The sequence below is a fragment of the Fusarium keratoplasticum genome, chromosome 6 (genome assembly GCF_025433545.1).
Source record: "Fusarium keratoplasticum isolate Fu6.1 chromosome 6, whole genome shotgun sequence".
Taxonomy (NCBI): domain Eukaryota; kingdom Fungi; phylum Ascomycota; class Sordariomycetes; order Hypocreales; family Nectriaceae; genus Fusarium; species Fusarium keratoplasticum.
Window position 1 is genome coordinate 3,683,339 of NC_070534.1, and position 12,555 is coordinate 3,695,893.

General features: G+C 51.2%; 1 protein-coding gene across 1 annotated transcript; it reads left to right on the forward strand.

Moving 5' to 3' along the window:
• Positions 1-436: 436 nt before the first annotated feature.
• Positions 437-7,209, forward strand: NCS57_00912900 (SGNH-hydro domain-containing protein; the record flags this gene model as incomplete). Its single annotated transcript, XM_053058915.1, has 18 exons — positions 437-558; positions 609-1,319; positions 1,396-1,653; positions 1,713-1,885; positions 1,969-2,418; positions 2,472-2,814; positions 2,883-3,198; positions 3,261-3,395; positions 3,457-3,969; positions 4,014-4,148; positions 4,208-4,278; positions 4,341-4,427; positions 4,478-4,934; positions 4,993-5,388; positions 5,460-5,811; positions 5,874-6,173; positions 6,228-6,880; positions 6,940-7,209. The coding sequence occupies 18 exons, from the start codon at positions 437-439 to the stop codon at positions 7,207-7,209; spliced, it is 5,742 nt and encodes a 1,913-aa protein (XP_052912746.1).
• Between the last annotated feature and the right edge of the window lie 5,346 nt (positions 7,210-12,555).

Below are 12,555 nucleotides of genomic sequence, written 5' to 3' on the forward strand. Positions count from 1 at the left end.
TAACATGTGCTCATGATCTGACCGAGGCTGAACACTCTGTACCGGCCCGCTTTCAGGGGCGCGTTGTCCCATCCATAACGGTTAGCATGCTCCGAAGGTCCCGGAAGCGCCTTCAAAAATGGGAAGTGACTTGAAAAGGCCTGCAGAAAGCCCTGCCAAAAGGATCCGGCTCATGTTATACTACAGCTGCTGAGGAACGGGCCGTTGTGACCTGCCGGCGTAAAGGCCCCTGCTGTCAGCCGACGTCTGAGCAGTTGCTTGGCCCGTGGATAATAAAAGGGGATGTCTCACCTGTGCCAAGTATCGTGAACTTGAAGCCAGAAACTCCAAGATTGATAGCGTTCTAGTGCAGTCGCAGAACATGGCGCTGACTACGCTTGGTCAACTCCACGCTGCCCATCGGCGGCGGGATGCGTGGATATCTTTGACAACCCTCATGCTGGTTCTATCCAGCTTTTGGATACCCATTTCAGATGCAGCCCCTCCAACCGCACGAGACTTACAGCCCAGGGCACAAATCGCGAACGGTGCTGAGTTGAGGGTTCTTCCTATAGGAGAGTATGAATCCCCTCGAATTACCAACTGGTGCTGCGCTGACTGTTGAAAAGTTCCATCACCTGGGGCGCCCAGAGTTCAGATGAGAATGGATATCGCAAGAGACTCTTCGGCTTGCTGGAAGGTCGGGGAAACGCAGTCGACTTTGTAGGGAACGTCACTTCTGGAGACATGGCTGATGATGAACACGAGGGACATCGCGGCTATGTCATCAATGACATTCACCTCTACAGTCAGCTCGGCATTCACTCAGGTGCGAACGTTGTCCTGCTTCACGCTGGAACCAACGACTTCGTACACGTCAAGATCTATGGCAACCCTGAAGGCGCCCCAAAACGCCTCGAATACCTGATCGATGACATTATTAAGTACTCACCCGAGACGGTCGTCATTGTCTGCCAGATCATCAATGCGGATCCGAAAAGATATGCGACGGCGGCGCCGCTCATTGAGACGTTCAACAAGGCCATTCCTGACTTGGTGGACAAATATGTCGCAGCTGGGAAGAAGATGCTCATGGTCGAGATGAACAAAGTGCTTTCCCTCTCTGACTTGGCTGATGGTCTTCATCCCAATGACGGCGGGTATCGTAAAATGGCTGATGCGTACTACGACGCGATTCTGTTAGCGGACAAGAAGGGTTGGATCAAGGAGCCTGGAGAGCGTACCAATGTCCCTCACCTGCCAGATGCAACAGGCCCGGAGAACTGCAAGTCCACGCCGTCTTGGTACCGAGTTGGCGAGATCGCCACCGGTGCAAAAGTGTAAGTCGCTGCCTTCCTTGACCCCCCTCGATGATTCTCCTTGATGAGGGAACCCACTGACACGAAATTCTCCCAGGGCAACCTCTGATGGCCCCTTCAACCCCGTATGGGTTAAGCGTGGCGTGGTCGCCGAGGGTGCTTGTCCCCGTGCTCGTCTTCACTTTATGGATCTGGACGGCGACGGGCTGAAGGATTATGCCTGCGTCGACCCCAAGACGGGTGGTGTTAAGGTTCATATCAACATTCCTGACGCCGACGGCAAGACTTCTGGATACTGGAAGACGCCAAAGACTGTTGTGACGCCGATGGAAGCCCGTGATGGATATGGAGTTATGTTTGCCGAGGAAGTATTTCTCCCAACGCTGAGTTCCTTTTCTGCTAACACTCACCTAGTCTGAATGGAGATGGCAGAGATGACTATATCTATCTTGATCCCAAAACAGGAGACGTCTCTGGCTGGATTAACCGACTTGAGAAAGATGGCGTTTGGCAGTGGCAGGCACTTGGTCGAATTGCCGGAGGAGTCGGCGCCACGAACGATACCCTTCAGATGGTTGACATTGACGGTAAGCATCCAGAAGATGATCATCCTAATTTCTTCCAGACATGTCCCATCATGTTGAATTATTCACTGACGTGCAACGGGTAGGTGATGGACGAGATGACTTCTGTCTCGTCAGCAAAAAGACAGGTGAGGTGACGGCTTGGTTGAACACGGGTGCATCCATCATGCCAGACTATCATAAGATCGGCATTATCGCTACCGGAGCTTCTCAGTCCGATGGTGATACAGTTATCTTGGGTGATCTGACAGGCGAGGGTCGAGCCGATTACATGATGGTCGGCGTTGGCGGCAAGGTGAATGGACTCATCAACCGTCGGCAAGAGACATCGATGGTTCCCCGATGGTCGCAACTCTTCAACGTCGCCGAGGGCCCTGATGGCGCAAGATCAGACCAAGTAAGGTTAGTCGATATGACAGGCGACGGCAAGGTGGACTACCTACTTGTTGATGAGAAGACCGGCAAAGTCACGCTCTGGGAAAACCGTGGCACCGGAGGAAAGTATCAACCAGGAGACGGCGTGTTTCTTTGCGACTGTAAGTTGTCTTCTTGCTGTGTGCTTTGGCGTCTCCTAATTCTTCGTACTCAGTGGATGGTGATGGCACCAGCGACTACTTCTGGATCGACCACACCGGCAAGGGCTGGGGCTATCTGAACACGGGAAAGGGTGAGAATAAATGGAACGACCTAGGCCTCACGGCCAAGGGGGATCACCCGAGGGACCAAATCCGGATGGCAGTGTTGACTAAGAGCGGCCGTGCCGACTATGTTGTCGTGGATGAAGACACGGGAAGAGCCGACTGGTTCGAGAACCTGGGTAAAGAGGGTGGTTGGGCATGGAGGGCTCGTGGAGAGTTTGCTGCAGGACCTAAGAACACCGTTGAGACCAAGTTCGGCATGACTTTCAAAGGGAAGAATGTCCGGTTTGCAGAGTAAGTTGAGCCTCTCCTTGAGTCTTGAACTGCTTGAGTCTTGAACCGACTGACAAAGTATTGCACAGCCTGGACGGCGATGGCTTGGACGACTACCTCTACGTCAGCGACACGGGATCTGTTGTCATGTGGCGACATCTAGGAACTAACCCTCCATCCTGGGGTATCCCCTATCTGGTCGCTGATGGAGTGGATGTCCTAGCTCAGGATGTTCAGTTTGCTGACACTAACGGTGACGGTCGCTTGGACTACGTGGTTGTCGGCCGCACGACCGGCCGCACCCGGTCCTGGCACCATCTCGGCTTTCGAGACGACGGATCCATTCGCTGGAACACTCCCCTAAGCTTTGCCGATGGAGTGGGTTCTGTTGGGTCTGCTATCAGAGTCACTGAGGCAAGTCAAGCTTGTTTCATATTCTCTTGGATCTGTGTCTGACTTGACTGCAGATGACTGGCGATCGCCGTGCAGACTATGTTTCTATCGACCCTGACACCGGAAGACTGAACCTCTGGCATAATCGCTGCTGGCCAAATGGTTCGGGTGGTGGCGGTGATGACAATGATGATGGGGACAGTGAGCCTGTAAGTAAAAAGCCCCCTTTCCCCCAGCACGAGCCGACATATGCTGATCCTTCTCTTCAAGGGCAGCACCACTGTCAAGTCAGCAACCGCTGTGTACCTCGACCCCAAGGTCTGGCAGACTCCACAGGTCAAGTGCGAGCCGCCATGCATCCTAGTGTTCCCTCCCAGCTCCTTATCTTCGGCGACGACCATCAGCATCGGGGAGTACACCACCTCATTAGAGTACGGAGCCATGGGCAAGACGACCGTCAGTGGCAAAGAAGTGACTGCATTCATCAGGACGACAACCAAGATCACCGTCACCATCCCACCCATCACTGTCAGCTCCATGACATACTCAAACATCGAAATTACCAGAACCCAGCAAACCTCCAAGCTTACAGTCAACCCCAGCATAACCCTCAAGCCTATTCCAGTCAAGGTTCCGGATGGCAATGGGAAGACGACGACACGTACGATTACGCCTCCGCCGTGGCCTGCCATCACAGGAAAGGGCTCATCAGATTATGATGATGACGATGACTTACCTAGCTTACCTCCTGATGAGTATACCACGACTGAGAAGGCGCGTTTCGTTCAGATTTTGACATTCACTGGAAGGCTAATAGTTGGGACAAGCAGACCACAAAGACAGACCTGCCTACGTGGACGACGTGGCCGCCGCGTGTTATTACACCCATTCCTGAGCACGTCGACAAGATGGAGCCCGGCGACAAGGGGACAAAGACGCCCTGCAACCTCTGGTTCTTCTCCGTGAGTTTCCTTTGTGGTTAAATACCGCTAGCGAGCTGCATATTAACTCATCACCACAGATTTGTATCAACCGGGGCAACACCAAGATCGGAGGTCTCCGCTGGGTCCTCCCCCCTGGGGTCTATCCACCGTAAGTTATGCCACCTTAAATCCTGTTGTTCTTATATGGCTGATCCGTCCTCTCGTGTCAAGTGGCCCGCCTCCTCGGCACATCATTGAACAGCTGCCTGACCCAGGATGGAAGATCAAGCCCCCATTGCCACCTTGGCCGCCGATCACGTAAGTCAACAACTGAGGTGTCATGGAAACTGTCTTACGGTGCGATATAGTGTTAGTCACGACGGCAAGATCACTTACCCGGAAGAGCCTGAATGCGAAGCAGAGTCGGCCTCACTGTGCTCGACCACGACGTTCCGCTCCGAGACCATACAAGGACCCTCCACTTCAACAGTCACTAGGGTGTCTTCGGACTGCGAGACCATCTACGGCTGTTCCGCAACCGACTGGGAGACGGTCACGCAGACATACGCCTCGGTCTGTCCGCTGCCGACCAAGAAATCCAAGCGTGACCCGGATGAACCCAAACTGCAAGCGCGCGATTCAAGGTCTCCAGGCTGCCCTGACAATGCCATCGTCTATCCCAAAGATCCCAAGAATGTTGGCGAAGTCCCTAAACTGTTGAAAGAGTATGATTACAAAACTATCAAGTCGACTACGCACAACTTTGTGGCCTTTTACTGGGTGCCCATGCTCGACAACGTCACTATGGCTGCTCTTGAAGACTCGGTGAGTGCCGCTACAGATAGCAACTTTGTTCTTGAAGCGATATTAACAGGTGAAAAAGGATGACGTGGCGGATGCTTTCTACTATAAAGATTGGATTGACGAGGTCGGATCCTTGGACGATGATCAAGCATCCCTTGAAGCTCACGAATCTGATGATGATGTTATTGAGGATGATGATTTTGATTCCACATCAGATGGCAATGATTCAACTTCAGAGCAGGGTTTTGTGACCAGGGGACAGCTGGAAAAGAGAGCACGAATTAAGCAGAGGTCCAGGTACAGCTGGCACCTATCCCAGGACTCTCTCCCGTACGGCATGACGTGGAAGTCCCCTGAGAGCGACTCTTTCGATGGATCCCGAAACGAACCCTTCAACTACCACTACGACGACTTTCTCGCATTCGATCGATATGTTTACATCATCTTCGAGGTCGGATACTGGGAAAGACACCCCGTAAGTCCCCCCATCTCGTGTCCCCAAGACCCGGCTTCTCCTTGCGCACTTATCGCTCACACGTTGAACAGGAATTCACCAACGCACAAACTATCGTCGAGCACATCGATAAACGCGAGATCATCGAAGACGGCATTACCCCCGAAGGAATTATCAGGGTTGACCATGGCACTTCAGTCGGTGCTATGGTTATGGGCGAAGAACTTGGTGTTTGCAAGAGCTGCACTCCTGTCTTTGTCACCTCGGTCGTCCCCGGCGCAAGCATAGACGACCAGACGTTTCTGTTAGCAGAAAAGGTCATAGTTCAGTTGACGAGATCATTAGATGACATTACCGACAAAGGCCGGGAGGGTAAGGCTTCCATCAACATGAGCTTCCGTTTCCAGCCGCACAAGATCAGACCAGCCCAGAGACAAAGAATGTGTAAGTGGACCGACACCATGTGGATTGCACAGTGTTACCTCTAACCATTCCTGCCAAATTAGTCAAGATTCTGGAATTACTCGAGACTGAAGGAAAGGCTCTCCTGGTCGCCGGGGCTGGTAATGATGGTTCCAATACCCCCATCGACGGCTACCCCACTTCGTTCGCAGGGACTGACACCACCTACGGACTTTTGAACAACATGATTGTGGTCGGGGCAAGCGATAAAAACAACCAGCACGCCGTGTTCAGTCAGAGAGCCGACTTTGTGCGTGTCTATGCGCCAGGACAAAAAGTCGTCGTCACAAAGCACCCTGACTCGAAAAGATCAGGGTATAAATATGGTAACGGGACTTCGTTCGGTGAGTGACCAAGTACATGACTTTAATCGAGCACCACGACTGATTCGAGCCCAGCCGCTCCTCAGGTGGCAGCATTGGCGGCGTACTTCAGAGCCCTGCCTTCGCCCTGGCAGGATCAGCTGAGGGAGCCTGCCAATGTCAAGAAGCTGATCATGATCTTCCAGCGGACTATTGCCGTCCCCGATCAAGAAAATTCAGGCCAGTTGTTGACGATTTGGAATGGCCAGGTCGGTCCAAAGTCATGCTTGCGTGACTACGACACCAGAAAGGAATGGGATACGGACGGGAGATGCCCGACCATCAGCGAGAACCTCGACCAGATCACCGAAGACCCATGTAGGGATGACGCTGGAGGGGTCACATGGTGGGGAAGACTATGTGCCATTCTGGGGCCAGACTCAGGAGATGGCAATGGTGATAGTGATGGGTTCAGCAAGGCCGTTGACTGGACCCCTGGGGAGGATTCGCCCAAGTGTCCTAGCGGCACCTGTGGTGGCAAGCTGTGCAAGGGATACTACTGCACGCCCGAGCCAAAGGGGAACCCGCCAGACTTTTACGATCCCAAGAATCCAGACGCCCCGAATCCCGGCACGTTGGATCCCAATAACCCCAGCCCAGAGCCCGGGTGGGACAATGACGACGATGACGATGATGAAGAACCAGCCGAGCCATCTTCAGTCAAATACAAATTTATGTGGTCCGCAAATGTAAGTACGCGACGGACATGTCAACCCACCTATCTCGAATGAAATCTAACGTATCCAAGGGCTGCAAACAAGAAGCCAGCTCGGTTTCTGGCTTCACAACAAGTTCATGCAAACGCCCGGAAACAGGATCCTTTGTCCCCACAAGTGTCCAAGGCTTCACCCGAGACGGCATGAAGGCATGCTTCTACGCCAACAGTGGATGCACCACTGAGTCCACGTCCGACTACGTCATGTTCGCCGGCGGTGATCGGGTCAGTGACGGGTCGTGCTTGGTCATTCAAGACGGTATGCAGATACAGTCATGGCAGGTCACCAAGGGCAACTGCTAGCGGCCAGTCGCGCATCGACACCTGTTACTTCTCACATTGATTATGTTCTTTTTGTCTATGTCTTCTTCGTAGCCATAGCTAATAGCTCTTTCTTTCACCGGTGGTAACATAGCATTCGCTGTTGAGGTGTTTCTGCTTGTGTCAGCGTACTGTGCGCTGTGCAGAGGTGTCATTCACGAGCAGATGAGCATATCAAGTTGTAGTATCCTCAGCCTAGACGGTCTTTTACATGGTCAGGCAAGGAAATTGACAATGATACCACTCATAATATAGCATTTTGGTTGGAGTGCTCTTATGAATGTTCAAGCATGCTTTTAGGTTCTTTGTTCAAGGAGCTGACTAAACGAGGCATCCTAAAGTCACAAGTTGACAAGTCCTACGACGGACACAGCATTGCTTCGGTTATTGAAATGGTCGGTAGCTTCCCCGAACCAAGGTGGTATGTGAACTCGGGGTATCGTTGCTCTTACCATCAACGACACTCCTGCAGCATGTCGGGTAAGATGAGGCCGATACTAGACAAGGCTGAGGACAGCTTGTCACATCGTATCACCAAGGTCGCTCTCACACACGGGCTATATGACCAGGAAGGTTCAAAACTTGGATAAAACAGATCGTGAGAAACCCTTCGTCATAACTGATGAAGACGACCCGATCCAGGGGAGGATACAACAGACTAACTTCAGTTACTCATTCAGTTAGAAATCAAGAGCTTCGACACACAGTCAAAATCCCTCGCCATATGTGACATCCTGGCATCCACGTGCAAACGGCTGCTTCATATTTCCTGGATGACAGCCATAATGATCCTCAGCGCATCTAACCATCGTGCTTCTCGTCTGAATTTCTCTGCAATGCTTGCACTTCTACATGTAGTCCGATCATTAGACGCCAGCGGTCGTGGGCCGTGTTCGTTCTGGGTGGGTTATCGGTCTTCATTCGCGCGCTGCTCCGATGATCCATCCATGATGCGTGGGACTGATGTCATGGCGAGGATCGATTTCGAAAAATGGATATTTGCATCGCAAATGTGTGTTTTAAAGCTCCGCCACAAACCAATTATGCAACATCTTTATCAACATGCGAGTTGTTGAATTGACAGTATAGTAGGCGATGAGGGAAGCACCACTAACTAAAGTGGCCCGCTACGCTTTTTGGCTCAGCGGTGACTCTCCGATACGAGATCTCGGTCAGAGTTGTCAGAAACGTATTTAATAGTCGAGTGTGCTGGCCGATCCTGCTCGGCGTAATAAATCTCACTCATTCGCATTGGGTTCCACGAGTCAGTGATAGTAGGCGAAAACAACTGTTGAGCTCGTAACCTGGTCTATCCTGGTAATTTTACAGTTATCCTTCTCGCTTCATAGCACTTTTGTTGTTTTTATTTTACTTCATTTTGCTTTTAGGTTACTCAAGGCCCGAACCTGAAAGCGACAGAAGATACCTCCTCGCCTGCTAACAAGAGCTACGACAAGCTCATTGAGTTCATACCCTCACTTCCAGTACAGGAGAGGCTAAGGATGGGACCCATTCCGCTTCCCAAGAAGGTATTGCAATCCTAAAACAGTATGCTCTACTAATACATGTAACTAATATATCATAGAGCTTGACATTATTAAGGAATATATGAGTGAGACAAGATTTCATGTGATTAATAATAAAAATAACGAGGAGAGTCTCATCGTCTTAGGCAGGCTAATATAGATCTAGAAATAACTGCCAGAGCTACCGAAGAGCTATATCAGACGCCTCATCTACAATTAAGCTCATATATCCATCGCCACTATAAAAAAGCCACTCGTATAATAAGTAGCATTGCATACCGGCCATTTAAAGGCCAAAAGTTCGCTAATATCATCTTTTACAGGGTCTTATCAGACGAGCAGGCCAAGAGATACGAGGCGCACCTCATATCGCATCTCAAGGACTACATTAAGCATCATCAGATACGGCCCAATCCGATAATATCACTCGCAAGAGGGCCGCCTCAAACCGAGTCAAGAGGCGACTTCGGCCATACCTCCCAGTCCACCACATCCTCCCAGCGAAGAAAGTCATCATCGCTACTATTAGACTGCTGGAAATAGCCCTCCTCTCCACCGTCATCATTTCCTGCCGTGCGTGGTGCTTTCGCTGCCAGCCTTGGGCAACGCTTTCTGTTTCTTCTTTCAGAATAGAATGACAACCGCGCCTTCCCGCCCCCCCACTGCTGCAACTCGACCGAATGCCAAAGACATCATAAAGCTAGCTCCCGTGCCGCCATGGTGTCCTCCAATTCATTATGAACCCCAGATCCCTGGCAAACTCATATATACAGCAGATCCTTACACAGCAATTCAAGACCTAATCTACGGCTTATACTTTTCCACCTACCGAAAGCAATTTCAGTAGAAACAGTGGCAATGTCGATAACCCTGGCGTGTACCACTCATAGAGCCTTCATATCGTTTTATAGACTATTCCACAAGCACGGTATACTCATTGACGTGCTTCCAGAGTTCTTCGCGCGCTGCCTCCCAGCCGTCAAGAGCCTGCGGAAGAGTGACGGCTATCGACATAATTGAGGGTATTAGACCATTTGTATGGCTGCGCCATTTAAGAATAGAATCCCATGGCTTAATGAGGAAATTTATCAATACTTCTCCGGTGAAGAGGTCAACAGCGCAGGTTAATACCGCTTCACTTCTCCCACCCTCAACTCCTGCCATCTCTCAATGAACAACGACTGCCTTTCTTTTTAGGTATAAGGATTCACAAACAGGTATAGGAAGATATTGCCTCAAGATCCTAGCTTACTTCTTTCCACTCCGAGACACCTTGCTCAGGTCATCTAGCAGAACACACCCCTCCCTTCTGGGGCGGTCTTGCGAACGGCAAGTGACGAGGAGCAGATGGTAAACGGCGTTCATGTCCAGTGGTCACGAGCGTTTGTATTCTCGGTATCCGGAAGCATATAACCCAGGTATGGGGCGGGATAAAAGTGTGCCAGCACTTATGTCCGGTACCGAAGAGAGGTTAGGTGATGGCACGAGTGCGAGGGGCTCAGTGTTGATCGATTCTATTCTGCGCCAGATATTCTTTCCTCCTAAACCATTCGAGGCATTGTTGACAGCACTGATCGGCTTGATGCCCAGTTTCTAAACAATGCTCAACAAGATTGGAGGGGCTTTTGAAAAAGGCTGGACATATTACACGCCGTCGCTGTTTGTTCGGCTGCTTCTTCGCCATTTGATTTGTGTCTTCTCCAGTGTATGAACGAGGAGAATTAATGGCGGTGGAAAATTGCTTAGCCCTACTTGAATCTCGGATCATTGGTTTCAAGTAGGCAGCCGGATGGGAGGGCTAGGGCAATAATTGGCTCGATGGGCCGCATGTGCATTGTAAATGTTAGAGCGAACCGTGAGGGAATCTTGCAGCCACGGCGGCTATTTGGTGTGCCATGATACCCTGCAGGATGTGCATCCATTTTTAGAGCGGAATAGACCGTTGGTGTGACGGAACGACATGAAACTCGGTGCCAAGAGACACATCAGGCTCTGACCTTCCTCCGCGTTTACTTGAAATGTGTTCCCCTCTTCCTTTCTTTCCTACTGCGATCCTCTCGCAAAGCAAATCCAATGAGTTCGGAAACAAGGTCTAGAGTCTGCCTCGATGTGGCTATCGACCACCGAATTCGACGACTCTTCGAGCCCATTAATCACTATCAAACAGGGCACTCCAATCATGTCTCCCGCATCGAGGCTTTGGGACAGTCCCTCGGGCGATCTAGCGACGAGATAAAAACAACTGCAAAGCTTGCAGGCCCAGCAGTCAAGGGCGGCATCGCCATCACCCTACAGCAACCCCGGCATAATCACCCATTTGAGAAGGGCCTCGACGCCGTGATCGAAGATTGCGAGTCCCTTTATGCCCTGTACGACGTTTTCAGGACGGTGTCCTGTGGGACCCTCGATATTCGGACCAACATAACCATCGTCGACATGCTGCCGTATGTATCTGAAGACATTGCAAGAATCCGATATGACGAGCTTAAAGAGTCATTCCGCGCGTCAACGCAGATCATCTGCGACAAGGAGCCCGCTGTCCTGCTCTGTGCTGGCAAGATATGGTTGCCGGGGGCGGGCAAGTCCGATAACCGCAAGGGAGACGCCTGGAAATTTGAGAGTCTCAGGCTCGGGGAGAGATTTGGTAGTACACCGAAGTTGCCCGTTAAAGTGAGGGTCCGTCCTCCAGAAGGGCGTGGATTCATTACCATTCCAAGAGTCAATGGCTTCCATCCAAGCCACGCGATGAATTACCACTCCCATGCCAGTCTTCTGAGGCAGCTGCAGATTTTGATCGGAGCTGAAACTTGCGGCACGTTGAGGGGTGATTGGGAAGACGAGCCATGGATGACTGAAATGAGACATCGGTGCATGGGGATTTCTAAATCACTCTCAGGTGAGTGACAATTTTCACTTATACCCCAAGCCGTCCTAATATTCGTCGCAACGCATCATATCCGTACTAATAATATACCATAATAGGGTCATCGCCTATTTCTCCTTCACCAGAAAGTCCCGACCAACGCTCAACCAAACGCAGTTGCACCAAATATCTACCAGAGTACCAACAGCTTTATTCTGACGCACTGCTTGATCTGTGCGACTGTGCCAAGCGGGTCATTTTGAGCCAAAGGTCAGGCAGCTCACCTGGAACGTGTTATAACACTCTACTTTCTAGTGGTTTGAGCGAGATTTGTAACGACGTATCGCTGATCCTGCGGCAAATGTTGCGTCTCCAGCGCAGAGGCTGGCCCGACATCGTATCTTGGAAGAACGAGAAAGCTCTAAGGGATGCCGCAACTGACACAAACCACTTTGCCGTGGATTTACTCAAAGCTACGAAGTACGAGGTCGAGGCGCAGCTCTTAAAGACCGTTCAGCAAGGAGCCTGGTCTATTCTCAAATGTGTCACAAGTGCTGGTGGCAACGGACTCGAGTATACCCTTAACTTGAACAGAGCATGCGACGCCTTTCTTGACTTGGCTGTCAATATCGAGACACTACTTTGGAATCTCCTGCTGGACGAGGAGGATGCTATTAGGGCGATGGGTCAAGAAGAGGTGCTGTCGAGTCTGATGAGCAGAATGACGCTGACATCGACAGCGGTCAGCGTGGCACCATGCACTTTACCTGTTGAATAGCTTAAAGGGGGGGGCTACTAATTGCAAATATCTCATATCTTGGTAAATTAGTGGTGCATTTCGGACTCGGGTGAGCACGCACATGCAGCAGCCACCGTTATTCGGCGTTGTTCGGGCCCGCGCACCAACGGGCTCATATGCCCCAGGCCTTTCAGCGTGGT